This window comes from Syngnathus leptorhynchus, chromosome 8, assembly GCF_054491065.1.
Source record: "Syngnathus leptorhynchus isolate UIUO chromosome 8, UIUO_Slep, whole genome shotgun sequence".
Taxonomy (NCBI): Eukaryota; Metazoa; Chordata; class Actinopteri; order Syngnathiformes; family Syngnathidae; genus Syngnathus; species Syngnathus leptorhynchus.
Genome location: NC_141202.1, coordinates 930,364 through 952,331, shown reverse-complemented (window position 1 = coordinate 952,331; position 21,968 = coordinate 930,364). Strand labels below are relative to the sequence as shown.

General features: G+C 45.4%; 5 protein-coding genes across 6 annotated transcripts; 2 read left to right on the top strand and 3 right to left on the bottom strand.

Moving 5' to 3' along the window:
* The first annotated feature begins 598 nt into the window (after window positions 1-598).
* Window positions 599-3,746, top strand: themis2 (thymocyte selection associated family member 2). The gene is made up of 6 exons (XM_085919330.1): window positions 599-722; window positions 804-944; window positions 1,137-1,556; window positions 1,631-2,730; window positions 2,912-3,003; window positions 3,465-3,746. Exons 1-6 carry the CDS (start codon window positions 632-634, stop codon window positions 3,556-3,558), a joined length of 1,938 nt encoding a protein of 645 aa, XP_085775456.1. The 5' UTR covers window positions 599-631; the 3' UTR covers window positions 3,559-3,746.
* On the bottom strand, window positions 3,744-6,571 carry rpa2 (replication protein A2). The gene is made up of 9 exons (XM_085919331.1): window positions 6,413-6,571; window positions 6,134-6,222; window positions 5,838-5,939; window positions 5,648-5,761; window positions 5,488-5,562; window positions 4,969-5,085; window positions 4,626-4,751; window positions 4,461-4,555; window positions 3,744-3,911 (listed from the first exon to the last, which is right to left on the bottom strand). The coding sequence occupies exons 1-9, from the start codon at window positions 6,423-6,425 to the stop codon at window positions 3,824-3,826; spliced, it is 819 nt and encodes a 272-aa protein (XP_085775457.1). The 5' UTR covers window positions 6,426-6,571; the 3' UTR covers window positions 3,744-3,823.
* Window positions 6,572-7,759: 1,188 nt separating this feature from the next.
* Window positions 7,760-10,787, top strand: smpdl3b (sphingomyelin phosphodiesterase acid like 3B). Its single transcript, XM_085919240.1, has 8 exons — window positions 7,760-7,837; window positions 7,921-8,134; window positions 8,538-8,635; window positions 8,724-8,867; window positions 9,108-9,277; window positions 9,351-9,531; window positions 9,598-9,731; window positions 9,910-10,787. The coding sequence occupies exons 1-8, from the start codon at window positions 7,777-7,779 to the stop codon at window positions 10,282-10,284; spliced, it is 1,377 nt and encodes a 458-aa protein (XP_085775366.1). The 5' UTR covers window positions 7,760-7,776; the 3' UTR covers window positions 10,285-10,787.
* On the bottom strand, window positions 10,409-13,006 carry mecr (mitochondrial trans-2-enoyl-CoA reductase). Of its 2 annotated transcripts, XM_085919241.1 has the most exons (10): window positions 12,733-13,006; window positions 12,488-12,585; window positions 12,237-12,368; window positions 12,032-12,175; window positions 11,852-11,954; window positions 11,640-11,742; window positions 11,488-11,561; window positions 11,353-11,413; window positions 11,185-11,257; window positions 10,409-11,047 (listed from the first exon to the last, which is right to left on the bottom strand). In XM_085919241.1, the coding sequence occupies exons 1-10, from the start codon at window positions 12,912-12,914 to the stop codon at window positions 10,890-10,892; spliced, it is 1,128 nt and encodes a 375-aa protein (XP_085775367.1). In that variant the 5' UTR covers window positions 12,915-13,006; the 3' UTR covers window positions 10,409-10,889. The 2 variants fall into 2 exon arrangements, with proteins under 2 accessions (XP_085775367.1, XP_085775368.1); XM_085919242.1 differs by lacking the exon at window positions 10,409-11,047 and having other exon boundaries at window positions 11,203-11,239; window positions 11,327-11,413.
* A 362-nt stretch (window positions 13,007-13,368) lies between these two features.
* On the bottom strand, window positions 13,369-21,968 carry lin28aa (lin-28 homolog Aa). Its single transcript, XM_085919107.1, has 4 exons — window positions 21,579-21,968; window positions 21,290-21,465; window positions 18,065-18,249; window positions 13,369-16,248 (listed from the first exon to the last, which is right to left on the bottom strand). Exons 1-4 carry the CDS (start codon window positions 21,607-21,609, stop codon window positions 16,005-16,007), a joined length of 636 nt encoding a protein of 211 aa, XP_085775233.1. The 5' UTR covers window positions 21,610-21,968; the 3' UTR covers window positions 13,369-16,004.

Below are 21,968 nucleotides of genomic sequence, written 5' to 3'. Positions count from 1 at the left end.
ATGGAAACACTTCATGGCACCGTGAAGCATTTTTGTGACCTCCCTCTTCCGGTGTGGCCGGTAACAGATACGCGGCTCTGAAATATGCATGGAGATAATTGAGTCCCACGTTAACAGCAGCTCGGCTTACGTATTGGAGGCCACTTCATTAAGTACACCTGCACCCATCCTTACGTTGAGAAAAGGCCCAAATAGTTTCCGACCCTTGAAAGAAATCTCACAATGTGACGCAAAAAAAATTGCATTCAAAGAGAAGAAAAAAGAAAAAAAAAACTGTCATTTTTGTCCAGTTTCATGTCAAATGAATTATTTTCTGAAAATAACTGGCCAAAAGAACATTTGATTTGTATACAAAGGAAAATTAAATTGTCAAAAGTAAAATATTTATAAAATAATAATTTGGTGCATAATTCAAATGATTTTTTTAATTGGATGACATTTAAGTAAATGCACAAACGATTTGGTTTCTCTTTCCACCAGTCATAGCAAATGTTTGCATGCAAGCGAGCACTGCGCAGAGGCCGGCTACTTCCTCCTTGGCTCTTTTGTGGGGGGGTGTTTTCAACCGCGCAAGGAACATCACGCACACTCGAGCCTGCAAGAAGCATTTGCTGCTCTCGGCTCCACCACCATGGCGCTCCCGCTCCAGCAGTACATCGCATCCCTGGACAGCGCTTGTCTGCCCAAAATCCTCCAGGTCTGCTCGGGGGTCTACTTCCAAGGTAGGTTTCATTGGTGGGAAAAATGAACGCTTTCAAGTCTCCTCATAACTTCTCCTCTCCTATCCTATTTGTCATTCGAAGGCTCTGTCTATGAGATTTCCGGGAATGAGGTGTGCTTCTCCACCGGGGACATCATCAAGGTCACCGACATGGAACTCACATCTGTTTGTTGCGAGGACGTCAGCAGCAACGAGACCTTCGAGCTACCCGTCGACCACGAAGGTGACAAAAAAGATATATCGTATTCTATTTTTAGATTATAAGATCACACGATATACTCGGAATGATTGATTGCAATCTGTTAAGTTCCTCCTTTGCGAGGCTTTCGTTCGTCTCGTCAGTAACGGCGGCAACACAAGATGGCTGCCCTGTGACTTCCGCTGCAAGTAGTCAATACGTCCGTTGTTTTCTCAGGCCTGTTAAAGGTGATTCCAGAGGAGACGCCGTACAGCACCATCGAGGAACTGGTCAAAGTCAGGCCCGTGAGCTTCAAAAGGAGTCTCCCCGTCACGTTCACCAGCTCCACCAAGATGGCGTTGGCCGACGTCACGCTGGGGACAGGCACCGTCCTGACTTTGCTATCCGTGGCGGAAAAGGACGAGCGCTGCCGCTGCCGCGTCCTGGTCGGCCCGGGGCAGGCCTCGGTCGAGGTGGACGTGCCGCTGGGGACGCGCGGCGAGTTCTACGTGCACGGCAACGAAGAACGCTTCACCCCGAGGGACATTGTGATGTCACCGGGCCTACGCAGTCAACGCTTCCGTTTCGACAACGCCGCCATGTGCCAACGCACGCTGGTCCTCAGCCCTGTCTACCAGATCAGCGCCATCATGAACAGTGAGCAATGTTCCCAAAATGCGGGAAGCCCTTTAAAAGATGATCCAAACCTGTCTTCTCTTTGTGGCTGGCAGTGAGGAAGAACGTTCTGCAGTTCCTGTCCACCTTGGCCATGGATGTGGTGGATATCACCGACGGGTGCGAGGACATCAGCTTTGTGACTCCTCTCAGCTTAGCGGAAGTTCAAACCTTCCCCGTGGTGGTGGAGGTTGTGGATGTTCTTGAGGCCTCCTCAATGTTCAAGGGCAGTTGGCTGCCGCAGCTCCAGACTGGGATCCAGTTGATCTTCCACGGAAAGACAAGCTCGCCCGTGACGCTCATGTCCAGCGTGACGAAGCACAAGGCGCGGCGGTACTTCGTGGTCTCCGAGGAGTACGCGGGCCGCTTCCGCAGGCAACCCCGGGGCTTCGAGTCCGTGTACGAGCTCTACGTGGCGGCGGCCGCCCAAACTCCGGGATTAAAAGTGTCCGCCACGAGAAACTGCGAGGAAGTGGAAGAGGAAGGCTTTCCCGGCCTCTCCATCGGCGAGCGACTGGAAGTCCTCGGATGCCAAAAGGTCCCGCTCCCGGGCGGCCGGGTAGACGCCGTCGTTTGCCGGCGCCTCGGCGAGGCCGACGAAGGAGATGATGACGAAGATGGAGAAGGCAAGACGGAGGACTGCATTTATCTGCCTTTGCACATGCAAGGCAATTTCATGGAGCTGCTGAGCGGCAACAAGAAGTACACGCTCAACCAACTGAGCCAGATGGCTCGTCTAGATGTGAAAGCTGTGACCCCGGACCCCGGGCTGGAGAAAGACCCTCTGGTTGACTTTTCCTGTCTCCGAATAGAAGGGACCGTCCTGGAGCCCACCATCCGGGCCAGCTTCCTGCACACGCCCGACATCTGCTTTGAGATCCCAACCGAGAGACTCGGCATGAACGTCTTCTGCGTCCGGCAGCCGCTCCCGTGGCCCCCGAACCAGGTCCCAAAATGCAGCGTGGAACGCGTCACGGAGGTGACGGAGAAGTTTTGGCACGAGTTTCCAAAGGACATCCTTCTGGCTACGAAGCCTCCTCCTAGACCACCAAAAAGGAATCCATCGGCGCCGGAAGCGAACAAAACCGTCCTGACCGAAACCTTTGATGACATGACCATCGGCGGTAGAAGGAGCTTCTTGCCGTTGCCAGCTGTTGTAAGTTGGCATTTACGTTTAAAAAAATAAATAAATAATATATATATATATGTATGTATATAAGATAAAAGATATGTATCAAAAGTGCTTTGCAGACACATCTTTTCCGTAACTTGAGACCTTACTGTATGCTATCAGTCACACATTAGAAAGCCACAAAGTTTTTTTTTCTTTCTTTCAGCTGCCAGCATCCGCACCACGCAGTCTGTCAACGATGTCTGTTCCGAAGGCCGCGGCCAACACTTACGACAGCGGCAAGTTACAAGTTTCAAAGTGAGCCCCAGAAATGGGAACCCCCACCGCCGTGTTCCAGTCAACTCTTCCTCACGTATTTATTTTATTCATACGCCTTATCAGTGGTTCAAAAAACACCATCGTAAAGAACAACACACTAAAATTGCTGGGGTGGTGCCATGAGATGTTCAACTCATTCCGAGGCTCAAAAAAAATGATTGATTAGTTGCTGATTCACCAATTAATTGTCTGTGTATATATAAACACACACTGCATGAGTCCTATTTTGTACACACAATTGATGAAAACAATCACTTCCAATAAAAATCAAATGTATAAATGTTAAATATAATTGTACTTAGATTTCCAGTTTGTACATTTAATTTGTAGCCTCAGTTGTAGCACATGACCCACGAGTACCGCCGATGCTAATTTGGTGAGCTTGAATGTTTATCTATGTGCTACAATTGGCTGGTGACTATTTGCTCGTGTCCCCTCAGATCCGGTCAACAAAGAAAAAGCGACGACGACGATGAGGAAGACGTGCTCACAATGATGCTGGAGAAAGCTCGAGAGAATGTTTTGTTCTACTAAGTGGGTTTAGATCATGAATATCCGTTTTTGTTCAAATCTATTGTTTTAAAGTTTAATGACCATGATATTGACGCCAGTTTCATGAGTTCCTGACTCTGACAGTATTTGCAGAAAAAAAAAGTCAGCTGTCTACTTTTTTTAAATACCCCTTGATTTGTGCATTAAAAATAAGACCGGTCATGAGCTGAGAACAATGCTATTTGATTTATTTAAGAGGTTTACTTTGGAAATGAAATGTTTACAATTACAGATTACATGGAAAGTACTAAAGGTCGCAATCGGTCGACTTGTAGTGGTCTTCGTCGATGGTGGAGAAGATGTGACCCTCATTGCTCAAAAATTCCACAACTTGCCTACGGGAAGATAATCAAGTGTTGATGAATGAATTCAAAATTGCAAAGTAGTGGGAAAACTTCAGTGCCATTGGATTTGCTCAGAAACATTTGTTAGAGGAAGTGTTTAGGAAAGAAAAGAACATCTGCTTGTGGCAGTCAAGCTTCATGAAGTGTGAGTGCCACATGCACATTTTCAAGTCAAGCGTGAGGTTGCTGTGGCCGACTTCTGCAAACTCAAAACATCCTTTCATCATTGATGCTCGCTATACTAACATTAACTCATGAATGTCTGTTGAAATAATTTTTTTCCCCCCCTACCAGGGAAACCTTGTTAAATAGGGCGACAGAAAATACTTTTAAATCAATTTAACATCGAATGAAATGCCCCACCCCTTCAAATTTGCAGTGTATTTTTGGAAAAACAAATCAACTATTACAAGTATTTGGGTGTTATAGTTTGTGCTGTATTTACAGCTGCTACTTGCAGCAATATTAAATTGTGGTGGAAAAACAAACAAACCCCCCCAAAAAAAGCAATTTGATGCATCTGTTTCAAAAATCTCTTACTTGATGGCCATCATACTGATGTTGGGCAGTCTGGTCTTCAAGTCATGAAGGCCGATGCCTTGTGGATCCGGACAGCCTTTGATCAGACTCAGCACCTTGACGTCCACAAAGGAAGTTGTTGAAGGTCACGTCCGGGCGAGGTCGTTGCACCTAAGCGGTGCTTACCTGGTTCTGATTGCTGCTCAAGCCATTGTTGACCACGTCGCGTGCGCCCGCGTAGCCCGAGTCCATGTTACCGGTAGCGTAGCTCTGCGGCATGGACGACGCGTAGCTGCTCGTTCCGAAACCGGCCTGGACCCAAAGACAAAGCCTTAAAATCCATCATAAAACATTTGACATGTTCAAAAGTTTGCACGCTATATGCTAACAATGCTGCCAAGATTTGTTGTTGTTGTTGTTCTTAACCAGTTAGCATGTAGCATTAACATTGAATGGCAACAATGTTACCCGGACTCAAATGAAAATGAACAAGAGAATAGTCGGTTTTATTCTGCAAAGGTTTCCTCACCGAGCTTTGCGGCTTGCTGAGCGCCATGTGCGCCTGGACCACTTCCAGCATGTGCGAGGTGATCTCGTTCATGTCCTCCAGCGGCCTGACACGAAACGCCACCAGCGACCTGTGATTCTGCATGTACACACGTACACACAGCTACACTTTACAACTCTTTGCATTGCTCTTTATTTCCATCAAGGGACGTACGTCATTGCGGTGGTGGCTTTGTTTGTTTATTCGTGTGAAACTTTTTGGGACGACGCGCACTTCACTCATGTTTATTTTAATATGAAGTGTTCATTTATCGGATTATTTTAGGTTACTCCTGTTTCAAAAGAAGAAAAGGAAAAAACAAAAAAAACTAAATGCGAGCCCAAAACACAACAGAACCTGTACTTTCACTGTTTGCTGCCACCATTTAGTGGCCAAGTGGCAGAAGAAGGAAAAACTAGATAAAAAGCAACATTTTTTTCCCCCGTGTATGTAAAGTTCAACTTCGGGGTCACGTAGGTTCTACTAGTAACGGAGCCTTACCTGAAAGGAGCGCATGTTTCCCGAGACTTTGACGTAGGTGCCGGGAGGTAGCACGGTGCTGTCGGCGCTGGGGTCCTCCAACCACAGAGACCAAACTTAACAAGCTGCTTGACTACCTACATCACACATACTTTTGAACGGGCAAAATATTCATTCATACCTCCAAGTCCACCCACAGCTTCACGTCCATGGGGGCACACGTCATGTCGTCCACCATGTATTGGATGGAAGTCATGGTTTTGTCAGTACTTCGGATGATTCCCACAAGGGTTACCTGCATGAGCAAACACTTGTTTTAGTATTCCAGGGATGGATGAAAGGAGGGGGGGGCAGTTGACGTGCCACCTCACCTGTGACACCTCCACTTCGCCAACTTTGAAGGACTCGTCCGAGTGTGAGGCGGACATGAGCTGGGACACGGTGCATGGGATGATCTGTGAGCTTCTGGTTCTCTACAAAACAATCATGGCAACCGACACCTTGAAGCGTGCTGCAAAAAGCTCCCCAATTGGATTGATTTTTTGGGAACTGGGGGTCAATGCAAAGGCATCGTACAAAACAATGTAGAGAAAAATCAGTCGACAGCTCTACTTTTGTCACCTTGTAAAATGGAGTTTGTGATACTTTCTCAATTCCCAGTTTGTACCTTTTTCTCTCCCTGGGACAAGGAGGGTGACGCAAAGCCTCCGGGCGACTGAGTGTAACCCCCAACCATACTCGACTCACCGTAGCCTCCTAAAAACAACAACAAGGACGTTTGCGTTTGTGTGAGCATGTCACAGACAGCATGTTCGGTTCGGCTCGGCTCGGTTCGGTTCGGCTCATTCGAGACGCCACAAAAAGCCAAATGACAAGTGGCCTGACTTTCGTTAGCCATAGCCTAAAAACTTCGCATTTCGAGTCAACGTCCGGGCGTCACACTCACCCTGGTTCCACATTTTATGCAAATAGGGCTCGAAAATAGACTTTTAGGAAATGGAAACAAGAGTTACAAGGGACGCAAAGAATTGAGCTTTCTTCCTGGAGTACTCTCGCGCGCGAGCGATTCAACACAGCGCGCATGCGTCACGTACGTTTCCCGCGAAGCCATTAACTGTTTAAATAGTCACGCCCTCATCGTCGTCTGTCAGACCCTTCAATAATTTTTCAAAGGATAAGGACAATCCGAAGATATATTCAAGCAAAATAAAAGTCATATTTTGTGACCCATTTTACATTTTGTTTTGGTAAATAAAAAAAAATGTACTTCAGGAGAAAACATTACAGGAAAGTGCCTGACAGTCAAATCCAGGGGATTTGAAGATATATCCCATTTCCGTTTGTCTGCGTTGCCTTCACCGGAAGCGAAACGCGCAACTGTTCACAAACAGCGACATTCAGATTTTTTGGGGACCATGAAAATGTAAACGTAAAAAAGAAACAACAGTCTTATATTAAGATTTAAACTCAAGACGCCACAAAAATATCACAAGGCGAATCAAACTTTTGAAATGTTGTTTGTCATGTTAATTCTATTCATTGATTGATTGATTGATGTTAAACCATTTAAATGTAACCCTTTGATGGCACTGATAAATCTCGAGATAGATCACCAAATTATAACAATTTTATTTTGTCATCAAAAGCATATCTTGATTGCACAAAATCAATTGAATGAATTTAGGATAACATGATTTGAATACAGCAATCAGGTATTGCTGTATTCAAATCATATGTTATACTGGTCAAATTTGTGTTTTCCTTAGTTTTTTCACTTTTATCCAAACTTATCCAAATTTGTTAGTGCTGTATGATTCAAATGATGTTATGCTGGTCAAATGTATGTTTTTTTTCTTTTGTTACTTTTCTCTTCATGCATTGTAGTCATTGAGATTGAAGGTAGTGAAACCTTGGTTGTAATTGAGACAGGACTAGATAAGCGGAAGCGCTTCCTCCCGCTTCCTTTTTTGACAAGTCATGTCAAATAAATATGAAATGAATCTGTAGTAATTGTCTTCTTTATGTACTGGCTGAAATAAAACAAATCAAATCAATCTATAGGAAATAATGACACTTGTCGTTCCCTTGAGAAATGATACCCAGTTAGTTGCCAAGCTACCAAGTTATGCAAAATGCAGAAGTAACGTGAAAATCGACACCTCGTGGTTTCCCATCTCGGTGAATGATTGACTAATATGTATTACCATAAGCAATAAAGGCATGACATCATATCGCTCTTTGGCCTCTCCTATTCAACGTGGCCTTGAACACAGGCAGGCGGGCAGATTTGTGTGCCGGCTTCCTTTCAACATGTCTGCAGAAAAGTTGCTGCTATGTTGCCTGCTTCTTCAAGGCTCCTTTGCGCTGTCGGGTGAGTCATGACTTTTCGAAAGATTTAGTAGTCTGTCAATCAAAAGTCTCACTGCATTGTTTGGATCGATTCATACGGATTAGGCCATTTTTGGCACATCACTGATCTCCACTGGGATCCGTCCTACGACTGGAGCGAGGACCCCGCAAAAGTGTGCGACTCAAGCGGATTGAATCCAGCAGAGCAGGCGGGTCCCTTTGGCAACTATGCCTGCGACTCCCCCTGGAAGCTCATCAACTCCTCCATTCACGCCATGAAGGCTATTCTGCCCGACCCAGATTTTATTGTGTGGACAGGGTAGGTAGCTTCATTTGGTCTTTTCTCTTTAGCACTCAAATTCAATTTGTTTGCATTTTTTTTTCTCTTTTTTTATTCGATCATGTTTAGTTGTTTTGCTTTTTCTATTTCTAGGTATTTGTCATGTGTGAAATGGTCACAATAGAAAAAATCTGATGAAGAGATAAAGTTGGCATATGGCGCGTAGCAAACGAGCCTCTGATCATTATTTTGGTATTTTTAACGGTATTTAGTTTTCAGATTGGATTTCGATGACGAGTTTTTATTATTTTATTACTATGAAAAAATGCTTTTACCGCAAACTCAGGTCAACGAATGGAGCCCAAGCAAACATGGTGAATTGGCATTTGTAATTATTAGGAGGATATTTGAGTCAGCTTAACATGGTACCATCTCCATACAGAGACGACACGCCGCACGTTCCCGATGAGAATCTGGGCGAGGAAGCCGTCCTGCGCATAATCGGCAACCTCACGGAAATCATCCAAAACGTCTTTCCAGGTACGTGCGGCTCTGAGTGGGAAATATGGGAGGAAGTCTGTTTCAATGAAGAGCCATAAAGGTTTTATGTTATTTGCCATCTGTGGAGGAACCAAGGTGTACTCTGCCCTGGGCAACCATGACTACCACCCCAAGAGCCAGCTTCCCGGCGGTTACAACTACATGTACAACCGAACAGCCGAAATGTGGGAGCGCTGGTTGGAGAAAGAGTCACGAGAAACCTTCAAAAAAGGTCCTCCTTCTTCAAAGCTTACAACATTGTTATCCGCCGTAACTCCTTCAGTGCCATTGACGGATATGGACGTCAAAGATATGAACCGGGTTGGCAGTCTTTTAGCTTTTATATGCCTTAAGTCGAGTTCATTGAAATGGTAACTTTTGGCCAACTTTGATGAGAATTCGACAATTCCGCCTGGTTTCATCCGAGCAATGACTTGACAACTTCCCAAATGTTGTCCATCTTCCATTGCAGGTGGCTACTACACAGAAAGACTTTTGAATCGCCCAGGTTTCAGGATGTTGGTGCTCAACACAAATCTCTACTACCAACGCAACCTGGTCACCCAGAACCACGAGGATCCGGCCAACCAGTTTGACTGGGCCGATGGAGTCCTCACAAAGGCGGCCGCCGACAAAGAAAAGGCAAAGTCAAATAACGGGACAAAGATTGACATTTCTCACCAATCTTCTCTTCACCGCGTGGCTTGTCCTGCAGGTGTACGTCATCGGCCACGTCCCTCCGGGGATGTTTGAGAAGAAGAGGAACACGCCTTGGTTCAGGCCGCAGTTCAACAAGCGCTACCTGGAACTGATTCAGAAGCACCACGCGGTCATTAAGGGACAGTTCTTCGGCCACCACCACACCGACGCCTTCCGCATGTTCTACGACGCCAAAGGTAATGTGTGCTCAGCGTGTGAGCAATCTGGGCGGATGTGTAGCAAATGTGTCCTTTTCCCTGCAGACTCCCCCATCAGCACCATGTTCCTCAGCCCGGGGGTGACGCCATGGAAGACCACGCTTGTCGGAGTCAAGAACGGTGCCAACAATCCTGGCATTCGCATCTTTGAATACGACGTCACAACGCTTGTGCTTCAAGTACGCCAGGCGCAACCTTTCCTTCCCCAAACACTAGTTTTCTTCACATACACGTTGTACTGCTCTCACCAAACTGTAAATTACAACCCCTGGCGGGCTGTTTCTGTACTGCATGTTCTACACTCTCTGCATTCTCAAACACGCCACTGAACATCGGCCGTTTTTGTTTTGTCTTTAGGACGTGGTGACGTACTATCTGAACTTGACGCGTGCCAACATGGGCCAGGACGGCTGGGAGAAGGAGTACCGGTTGACCGAGAGCTTCCAGGTGGCCGACGCCTCTCCGGCCTCCATGCAGAAGGTCCTGGAGGGCATCTCCAAAGACCACTGCAGCCTGCAGCAGTACTACCGCTTCAATTCGGTCAACTTTGACCTGAGCCAGTGCGACAAAGGCTGCCGCGCGGATCACGTGTGCGCCACGCGCGAGGTCGACTACCACAGGTACGAGCGCTGCCTGGCCACGGAGTCGGCGGCCGGCAACCTCGGAGGGGCCCCGCCGAGCGTCGTCGGCGCGGCCGCCGCCGCCCTCCTGTTGCTTTTTGCTCGGCAGTAGTTGGCCATTTGCACGGATGGCACGTTGGAGGAAGCCAAAATATCCTCCTAATAATTACAAATGATTTTGTCGTAGGTAGCCGTGTGTTTCTTGTCGGCAATTCCAACCAATTTTAAAAACATTATAGCGACAATCCCACAGTCATGTTTCCTTTGCCATTATCTCAGTTATTTATTTTTTACTTGTATTTCACTTGGAAATTTCATTTTGTCAATATGACAAGTTTAAAAAGGGTGTGTGTAGACTTTTGTTATCCACTACCTTCAAACACGCACTGTAGCCTTTTAATGACGAAAGCTTTGCATTTTAACGTTATCGAAAAATCCGCCGAGTAGTCATGACAATCGCAAACATAAACCAGGTAAAAGAAAAACTGTGTGACATTCACAGATACGTGATTTAGTTCATTCCTCATTTCTACAAATTATATTACTCTTTGTATGCTGCTTGAAAATAAAATGATTTCTTTCTGTTGATTCTATGGCCTACGATAAAGGCGGAAGGATTCCATCCTAGATGACGCCTCTTATGTATCAATAATGACTTCATGGCTCATAAAAGAAGATTGTGACTCTACAATGGTGAACTTTCAACCTGACGCTTCATCACGTGATCAGGATCTGCTTGGCCGAGGTGAGAGGCCGCATGGCGGCGTCCAGAGCTTGGCGGTAGTCGCCCAGAGCCACCTCGGCACAGGCGGGAGCGCTCAGCTTTCCCTGGCGGACGAGGGAGCACAGCTGGTCCAGCATGCTTCGGAACGCTCCTGGATCCGCAAACAACGGAGCATTTTAGTCCAGTAAAACCTCATTTGACATGTGCACCATCCCAATATGAAATGTATAAGGCTACATAAATTCAATTTTTCCATAATCAGTCAAAGGTACGCGGCAAGCACATCACCAGTTGAGTGTTGTCTCTTCCACTGCGTCACCCAGAAGCCGCACACTTTCACGTCCTTAAAAATAAGAGCGCTCTAAGGAAGCAGATAGTGGGGGAATATAACATGAGAGGGAGAAAAAAAAAGAATTTGGCTAGGAGTTACATTTCCAAGGCGATAATGCGGCGTACCACAGGGACAGTCACGGGCTGTTTGGACATCCCCCCGTAGGTCACCATGGATCCTCCCATCCTGTCGTCAACACGCTTGTGTTACAAAAGAATTTTTTATTTATTTATATTTTTTGGACTGAGCAGCGCGCTCACCGGAGATGACGGAGCAGCTCGGTGGCACTCTTCCCTCCAACTGCATTTAAAGCCAGTTTGGGCTTCGGACACGTCTGCAAAGAAAGATTATTCAGCTGCTAGCTTTCCTGGGTTCTCACACCAGCGCTAGCAAAAACAAACAGAAGACGCACCTCGAAGAGTTCCTTCATCTCAGGTCGTCTCAGTGCGTCCTCCTTGATCACGTGATTCGCTCCCAGCGCTTTCAGCCTATCACTGAGCTGGGTGAACTCGGGCCTTTGTAAAGAAAGAAAAGTGCGCAGAGCATGAAAATGAAGTCAGGCTCACATATCTTGAGAAATTCAAAATAGAAATCAATCGGCAGTAATCACGATTTGGATTCAACCTGTCTCGGAGGACGTTGATGGTGTTTATCCCCCTGGCTGCTGCAATCTGAATGAGCGCCTGTCCCACGCCGCTGTTAGCTGCATTCTGGATCACCCAATCACCTGCAAAGTCAACCGCTGGGGATGTTGGAACATTTCTTTCGGTTGGCTACATTTTCAAGCTAAGAATTGTTTTCCACCTGGCTCCAGGTGCTCAAAATCAGCCAGCATCCTGAAAGCAGTGCAGGGATTCACCCCGAGTGTGGCGGCCGCCAACAGGGGGATGTCTCCAGGCACCGAGATCACATCTCCTTCGTCCAACACGGCCGCCGTCCTCCACGTGCCTGTCGACGGAAACCCAGAGGCTGCAAACGGGTCGCGCAAAAGCCGCAAGCGTTCAATTACCCAATCCGGCGTCTCTTGGGATGACCCGGTCTCCTTTTTGGAGAGACGTGACCTGGCCGCCCACCTCCACCACCTGGGCCACTCCCTCATTGCCACCAATGGCCGGGAGGTCGGGCAGAATGGCATACGTCCCTAAAAAAAACAAAAAATGTGACAATATGGTGTGAAGCAACTGTATTGAATTGAGGGGAGGAGCTCCATTTAGAACTTTGTGAAAACCCTGTCAAAATTCTTGAACAATTTTTTGGTACCTTGGATCATGTTGATGTCAGATGGGTTGATGGGAGCAGCCAGGATTTTAACCAGAACTTCTTTTGGACCCAGTGGGGGAAGCTCCACAGTCTGCAACCTAATGGGCATAGTCTTCACATTATCCTCAAAAGTTGGCAAAGGACTGTACTTAATAGGTCATGAAATGCCCCAAAACATAAGGAGAATAAATCAATGGAAAAATAAAATGTACAAACTTAGAAAAAAATTGTTTTGAAGTTCTTACTGTACGACATGGGCAGGATCTCCGTGGTTTGTGTACACCAGAGCTTTGCAGCGGCTCAGGTGGCGAATGTTAGGATCAGCTTCAGCTGCTCCTCGGCGACGTTTGTCAAGAGCAGCGACCAACAAGTTTCTTCGACAAAGTAAAACGTTTGTATAACAAACGGTGCCAAGTTGTGGCCACATTGTGACGTGAAAACGGACACAATATTCGCCAGAGTGCGAGGGCTAGTTGAGCTAATCTTGCTGGAAGGGGGCGGCCATGTTGGAATGACCCAAGTAAGTATGTCAATAAAAAACAGCGCCTCCAAGTGGACAGAGCTTATATATTGGAGCGGATTACTTGACACCGAAAGTAATACTGCTACTTTTTCAAAGCTACTTATTAAATAGTGACACATATTTTTGGATCATTCTAATATTGGAAAACACAATTTAGTGTTTTGACATGCCGACTTGATGCAGACACTCAAATATATCTATTCAATTGAGGATTTTGGAAAATATTTGACTAAATATCAAATGATCACTCCTGACATTATAGACCAGCATTATTTCCATACAGGTTATTGTAAAGTCAGCATTTTGGATACAACTAATTCACATTCTGTACCAAAAGAAGTGTCCAGTGAGTGCCTGAGCAGAAAACAAGAGTATTGTCATATTTATTTTGAAATGGAGAAGGATCTTTACATAATGAAACATCATGGCAGTAAACACTACACACTGCTCATCTTGGACAAAACTAGCCTGAGATCAAGATCATTGTTTCCATGGCAGTAAACATTGATTACATTCATCAGTAATAAATGCACATTTTTTTGGTACCCTTTGGGTGGAAATGATCTCCAGCCATTCAATTGATAAGATACATCATGAACCAAAAAAAACAAAAATGGCTGATGGTCACAAACAAAGAGTTACCCTGAGCATTGCAGCTTATCCAAGTTGGGGAGCTAGGACCATTTGTTTGCTTGTACGTTCCCCAATCTGAACAAGTGTGTGTCATTAGCACTGATAGTCTAGAACAAGCCACATTTGGAAAAGGAGGATTTCACTATTCAAGCCCCCCCCCCCATCACCACCCCTTCATTTATAATATTCAACTACATCACCATCTTCGACCATTACGGAGGAAAACACGACAAATAACGGCGACGCGTGCACAACATTCGGCGTCCGCTCGTCGACTCCTTTCTAACCCGTCCCAACTATTCCCTGAGTTTTCCAAACGGGGGTTTTATTTCCTGAGGTGAGCCAACGAGCGCGTGAATCAAAAAAACTAAAACATATATAAAAGGAGAGGTAATTCTAAAGAGGCTAACCTGAATATATATTTATATATATATAAAAAAAATAATGCATCTGACACATCATTAGTGCACATTGCATTGGTTTTGGCATAGATAGAATGTTTGAGGAAAGAAAACAGAGCAAATGATTAAAAATACTATACTATACCCGTAAATTACATTCTGTAAGTTGCTGATGCTGAAGAATAAATTCATACACTGGATGGGCAGTGAAGTTGATGGACAATGAAGGATAAATTCATCAATTTGAATGTCTCTCAATGTTCCAAACTCCGACTTCCATGCCAGTTTCTTATTAGTAAAAATGTAGGCCGCATCTCGTTTCACTCCAATTGGACAAATTTAACCGATCCAACACCAACGATTATGCCAATCTTGATTTTCTAATGTGCTGAACTCAATAATCAAAGGGCACCGATTAAGTTACCTGAGTGTTGGAACGCCTAATTCTGGATGAAAATAAATACGTAGCGTGATTATTTTGTCTCTCTCTCTTTCAAAAAAAAAAAAAAAAAAACCCCGAATAATTTTACATATTATATATTAATTGAGAGCGTCGGCGTCTCCTGTAAAACGGGAGTATAGCGCCGATTTTAGCTAGCTAGTACGACGTAGGGGCTCTTCGGCGCAGGCTTGGCTGTTTCCAGCACAGATGACCCAACACTTGGGAGGGTGGTGTCTTAAATAATGATCACTTTGGATCTTAAAAAAAACAAAAGGGTTAGGGAATTAAAAAAAAAACACCAGCCATCCCACTGGTAACATCACAGTGTGCGCTTTGCTTTCAAGTAGCAAGAGGAGCGCTAGCTGAAGGCCTCAGTAACTACAATCGGAAGTGATGGATGGATGGATGCAGCGTCGTCGTGCTCTCGTGTGCGCTTAATAGTACTGATGATGGAATGTATATGCCTAATTGATTGGAATTCTATCCAAAGTGAGGTATGAAGTGTGTGTGTGTGGTCAGTGTGCTTTTGCTAATTGTGTAGCATATGCTACGTCACACCAAAGGCCATAAAAAGCTTATCAGGCAGGTGGTACTAGTGGTTGGAAAAGTAAGCGGGCTAGAGTGGCTCACGTGACCGCAGCCACTGACCGACAACAAAATGAGGTAGACCGGTCGAGGAAGAGGCGAGGTCAAGAAAAACTTCAGGATAATCTATCCGATCATCTCCGACAGACGTTTTCATTAAGACCCGTCTAAGTCCCTGTCAATTTCAATATTTAGGGGAGCAAAATTATAATAACCAATTATTTGGCCAATGAATAAAACGCAAATAAAATAACATTTTTGGTCCCTTAATGCTAACAACAATGTAGATGCTAATTATAGGCGTGAAGATTGACCATTTTACAATCTTTTGTCTTTTAACATTTGTTTAACTTTACAATAGAGAAAACAATTTTTTTTTGAAGAGCTAATATCGCACAATTAAGTCTGCAAGCCAATTAATCAGTCGGGCCCTTCTTTTCATCATAAACAAAAGGCGCCAGGGTACTTCCGGGTGGCAAAAGTCTTTGATTACTGCCGATGAGATTTATCATTTTCATTTCTTCTTCTTCAAAAAAAAAATTTAAAGCGCCTCAATCAGAACCAATTGAGTGAATGTTGTAAATATTGGTACGATACAACCAACATGAAGGCTTGTCTAAGTTTTTGCCACCCGAAAGTCAAAGGTCTTGAAACATCAGCAGTCATTCTCACTATTGGAAAGAGTGCAATAATACAGCAGTATTCCTGAGTGGAAGCAAAAAGAACAAATTAAAAAAATATATGAAAAAAATAAAATAAAATCAGCAACATTCTTCTTGAGAAAACTTGTTTTGACCTGAGGTAGTTCCAAAAGAAGCTTCAGACGGGAGGCGATTCCTCAGTCGAAGCAGTTTGATTGGCCTCCGTGCTAACCATACTGCCCACCTTCCAAGGAAAAAAAACAAAAAAAAATACAAAATACCTCCACCAGGCCTAATCGGAGGCCTCTTGAGGCGGCGGCGGCGGTGGTGGCGGGGTGGAGGCGTGTCCACCTTTCTCCTCCTCGTTGGCCTTCAGGGCGGACGGCTTTCCCTGAGAAGCCGGCGAGGGCTGCTGTGCTTTGATTGGACAATTGGCCACCATGTGATCGATGCTCTGGCAGAAGTGGCACTTTTTAGGTTGAGGCGGCAACTTGCACTCTTTGGCGTGGTGGTCCAGACCGCCGCAGTTGTAGCACCTGCAAGAATATCAGGATGGTGCATCAGTTCATTTGCGGCGCCAGCCAGCCAGCATTGCTTTGAAAATATGAGCTCTCTCACTGAATTACTGTCAATCTTCCATTATATTACAGTGGGGGAAAAAAATAAAAGGATCATTTAAAAAATGATTTAGTATTACAGCACTTTGAAAAATATTTTCTTTTTACAGAAAAAATCCCCACCTTCTTAAAAAAAAGATATAGAAAATAAATATATAGAAATATGACTTTTGGAAAATGACATCACAAGTGGACTAGAATTTTTCCGCAATATGAGTAGCTTCAAAAAGTGTTACTCGCCACAAGAGGGCGCCATTTCATTTGGACTGATGGGGGCATTTCAGGTCACAGATGGCACCAATTTCAACATACCTCTATTATATCACGGCAGCCAGCCTTTGTCTTAGGCAACAGACAGGAAATTCTTTCTAATTGTATTTTTTGGGGAGGGCAAAGTGAAAGCTAGCCTTCAAGTCAATACAATTTGGTTATTTTTCAAATCAAATTCACTACATTTAATCTACAATAACGGTTTGACGTCAACATGGCTGACATTGTGATGTAACTGAATCCATTTGAATCGAACCAGACCGTTTGTTTTCGTTTTTTGACTCACTGGCATTGAACTCAAGGTCCAATAAGACGCCAGCAGTGGTACAGCACAGAGGGCACGGGTGGAAAAGGACAGATGGATGGATGGATGGATGGATAGATGGATGGATGGATGGATGGATGGATGGATGGATGGTGGGCGTGGGGTGGTCACTTGGTACCGGGAGGGGGGGGGGTCATCCCCTTTGCACCATTGAAGTTGAAACAAATGAGCTGCTTTTGCCCGTTGAGGACGCCGTACGGGCGTCACGGCACCGCCCTTGAATCAGCATCCGTCGTCAGGAGCGCCGAAGGGAAGTGCTCCTTTGTCCGAGAGGGCGGCAGTAATGACCTCTGAACCCTGACCCCTTACCCAGCACCACGGCGCTTTGCTTGCATTTACTCATACATTGTTCCCATGGCAACACTGACCTTTCACCCGCTTGCCTTGCCTCTCGCATCTGTTATCAATTAAACGAACGGACAGCGCTTTCTTGACTCACTCCCCTGTGAAAATGGTGACTTCATTTCAAAATGAATCATCAGAACCTAGACCTAAGGCCCAAACATCTATTTTAGATTGATTTTGGTCAGGCTGGGGGGGGGGGGGGGGGGGGAATCTTTACTGCCCTGTGGAAATCTGGACTTCGTTTAAAATTTTGGAAATAATAATAATCCAAATCAAAACTAAATAGTGCCGAAGGGGCGAACGATATCTTATCAATGGATTCACGCCGCCGCCGAAGCGCACAAACCGTAACGATGTCCACTCTCACACCGACTACTCGATGGCTCTAATCGCAAATGACAGCGGGGTGAAGGCGATACACCTCTAACCCCCGGCCGGCGCCTTAATGATATTCAGAGAGGCGCGCAACACAAAACAAAACATGACTCACATCCACGCAGTTCTTGGGAGCAACACAAAACATGAGCCACATCCGTGCAGTCTTTGGGATCGCTTCACCCACCAAACCAAAAATATTCAAAATGAACGGACATCTTTTGTTCGGACTGGAGGGCCACCCGGGTGGGTGTGGGGATTCTCCAAATTTAAACACTTATTGATCCAGGTTCACATGTCAAACCTCTGCAAAGCCATGCAAATGGGGGCAGGGGGGTTCCCAAGGGGGGTTGCGCAGAGGCAACGGTTACTTTGGCTTGCTCATGGCTTTGTTTCAAAATGGAGATGAAAGTTGCTTACCGATCTCCTTTGGAGCGTCTCTTCTGGACTTTCTTGCCTTTGGGTCTACGCTCGCTGCCCACGCAGTGGATCCCGCCGGGGCCCGTGACCCGCTGGGACTCCAGGCCTTTGGGGGACTTCTTGAAGGTAAACTCCACAGCTTCGCCTTCCTTCAGGCTGCGGAAGCCGTCCATGTGTAACTTGCTCTAGAGAAGAAACAATGAGTCTTTTTTTATTTTGCCAAGTACTTGTACTTTAGGAATAGAATTACTTCTCCAACATAGTACACTCAGTGGTATTGCTTAATGACCCCCCCTCCCCCCCAATGGTCAACCTGATGTGGGTAACCTTCAACCCATCCCCCCCACCTCGCTCTCTGGATGGAGGAACAGCATTCCACACTGCAGCCCCCCACTCGGCTAACACTGACCACTGCTCAAATCTAAAGGGGATGGGGGTGGGGTGGGAAGGCAAGGGTGTGTGTGTGTGTGTGTGTGTGTGTGATCAGGATGACATTCCTTGGATGGTTGTTGGGCACAAAGACGAACAAGATTAAAAGTTTTAGGGTAGGGTGGATGGGTGGGGGGTGGTGTTGGTCTGAGTGATGTCTTCCTTTGATTAACCCTAACCCCCTCCCAAAAAAACAGCCCACCCTGCGGAAGCCCGCGACATTTTGATTTGCGATTTGATTTCGGGGTTTGTGTGACGACGCGTGCCAGAAAAGAAGGGGGGGACGGGGGGGGGGCTGTGAATTCATCAAATGGGAATAAAAAAAAAGTTACAATCAACTCAAACACTTGAGAGATTCCACAGAAAGACGGCTAACGGATTAGGATTAAAAAGGCAAACAACTTTTGGAATACATTTCAAAACATCTCTCGGTTGATCAAAAGGCCTCAGTCACCAAACTAGAATTTGCTCAAATGTTCAGACGATATCTAAAGAGAAATTGGCCAAACAACCGTCGTTAGCTAACTAGCAGACTATCAATTACTAGCCATGTTAGCATAAGGCTAAGCAGACAATGCTAAACCAAAGCTATGTGTTTTTCTCTCCGATAACATCGGGAAGCTTGTTTGTCGTAAAACCAAATTGCAAAGTCCTACGTGACCAAGCCAGAAGCTGTTGATGACTGCGCTCCCATTTCCTTTCCCGCATGTGACCAACAAAAGGCCATCAACAGGAAGATGGACTTTTTGCATCTTTTCTGTTGTTGTTGTCGTCCTTACTGTAAAACTAGGCCGGACTTTAGTTGCGTAATGGCCGAGGAAGACATCAGAGGCCGGAGTGGGCAATAGAAGGACTGTCCGTGAGACAAAGAGGGACTCGGTCACGCGCCGAGGGGCGCCCCATTCACATGTATGGCCCCATTGTCCACCTGCACAAAAGGCCCGATGGATCCTGGGAGTTGATTTTGGGTGACACGCGGCTACTAATTTTACAGCCCGGGCCTCCCTCTCTGTGGCTTTTTTATGTTTCCTTAACCTTTCCGAATCCGTCAGTGCCACGCGCACCTCTACGCAGGGATTGTGGGCCACCTTGGGAAGATGGCTTGATGATTGAGACAAGTCACGTAAAAGTCAACATTCGGGATGTGTTTAATCCTTTGGCTTTGATGAATTAATTGGATCAATTTGTCCTTTGTAGCTCACTGGCGCAAAGATTGTATTTAATTGGATTAATTTGCCGGATCTTTTGTGGCTCACTCATGCAAAGATGATATTGCTATTGTTTGCTATCATAACATAAGGCTGCACGCAACACGCAAGCCTTTTCTATTTGCACTATTTTGCTCAACAAGTTTTCTGTTTCAAATTGACTTGACTTCAGCGGTGTAATCGATGACAATTTTTTGGAATTAAATTGACGCTTTTATAAAGTCCTTCAAGAGTGTGCTGATTTATGACGCATCTGTGTCTTTTTTATTTGAAATTGAATAAAGTCAAAATATACTCAGATTGACTTGAATTCTGAATGATAATTTGTGGCTCTATTCTTATGAATTCTGTGTCAGGTTATTCTATATGAAAACAAAACATTAAAGCTTCTTATGTTGGGATTCCTTACACTTTAAGGAGATTTGCATTATCATTATTTTTAGTTGTTTTTTTTTTTAAACTTCATCTCTGTCTAAATGACATTTAATATTCTTAACCTCACTCCTGCAATCGAATTTCAGGTTTACATTGCCTCCAATGGGAATCAATTAAATAGATGGAAAAGAAATGCAGAGATTCATGACTACATTGAACGGCAATGAGTGATTTTTTTTTTAGCCCACCTTCTCAACTCTCCACGAAGCCTGCGTGGTTTGTGGGGGTTGAATGAATTTACGACAGGAACCTTGAAGTGAATGAGGCAGCGAGCGAGCGAGCAGGCGCGCCTTTCATTCGCATGCTAAGTCTTTATCTTATCACGCTGCACCGGAGCCACTGGGACTGTGTGCGTGCACGTGTGTGTGTGTGTGTGTGCGTGCACGTGTGTGTGCGTGTGGGGCGAACTCGTCATCCTCACCTCTCTCTCTTTTTAATACCTGTGCGAGTCTGCCTGATATAACAAGAAAGACACCTCATTCACAGACACAAGTGAATGATGTGTGAAAGTGGCCCCGGCGAGGTGCGGGTGGGATTGATTGAAATGTGGAGGAAGTGGAATGAAATGCTTGAAGGCTTGGAATCAGTTAAGACGCAAGGGCAGTATATATTTCAAAGCTTTGAAGTGGGAAATGTTGACGTTTGAGAATTTTACTCTGAACGTTGAATCATTTGGAATGTTGAACTGTTCCTAAACTGTCCTGAATTTTATATCTTTTTTTTTAAAGTTTTTGGATGGCAACATTTGTGATAAGCTCATGTCAATCAAAAGTTTCATTGAGAGAATATAGTCAATGAAATTGCATTTCACCTTGGAATGCAGAAAAGATTTTGCAAAAGCTCTGTCAGCTCCCTATTTTGAATTTGATAGCAAACACACATGATCTGAAAATGGCTTTGGAAAGGAAAGCCAGCATCTGGGCTTGCTTCAACCATGCTTCCACGTGTTCCCCCCTACTAGGGGTGGGAACGACACTCACGTAGCTGACACCAACCTCCAGGTCCACTACCACCACACTAAAAAAAAAATAAAAAAAAAATACCAACCCCCCAAAAAAACACAATTTCGTGGATTTTCCTAAACTAAAATATTCTCTGCTTGTATTTTTTTGAAGCATGTGTGCTTTATGAATTATTTTAACGTGGAATTTACCTGATGCACGAAGACATCCACGGGCTCGTCCAGCTGCACGCCGTCCCGGCTCGTCATGGACAGGAAGCCGAAGCCCATGCGTACGTTGAACCACTTGCACAAGCCCAGGCCCTGGAGGGTCTCAGAGTCCTCCTCGGCCGGGCTGGGGCCCTCGTCTTCGTCCGCCTTGCAAACCCCTAAACAAAAAAAAAACAAAAACCCCAAACCAATTACACAGACATAATGAAAAAAAAAAAAAAGTTAATTAATCAATTAAGCAGCGCACACAGGGGGTTGGTTGATACTCGACCTGAGAATTCCTGGTTGGAAACGGAGCCCATATCTCGTCCTCTGTCTACGTAAAAAGATCAGAGCACCCACGCATGCACACGCAGTAATCCACGCAGGCCGTCGCCACGCCACGCCACGCCACTAGATCGCGCAAAAAGTGAAGGAGAGCGGCGCAGCAGGGTCAACAAAAAAGGGGGGAGGCAGGCAGGGCTTGCTCCATGCTTGTCAAACAATGAGGGCTGACTGGCTGACTGGCAGGATGACTGGCTGGCTGACTGGCTGGAAGGATGGCTGACTAGCTGGAAGGATGGCTGGATGCCTGGCAAGGGGGTTGGGGTGCTCACTCGCAAACCACAAAAAGTAAGACAATGCAAAGAAAAAGAAACCACGCCCGCCCGCCTAGCTCAAC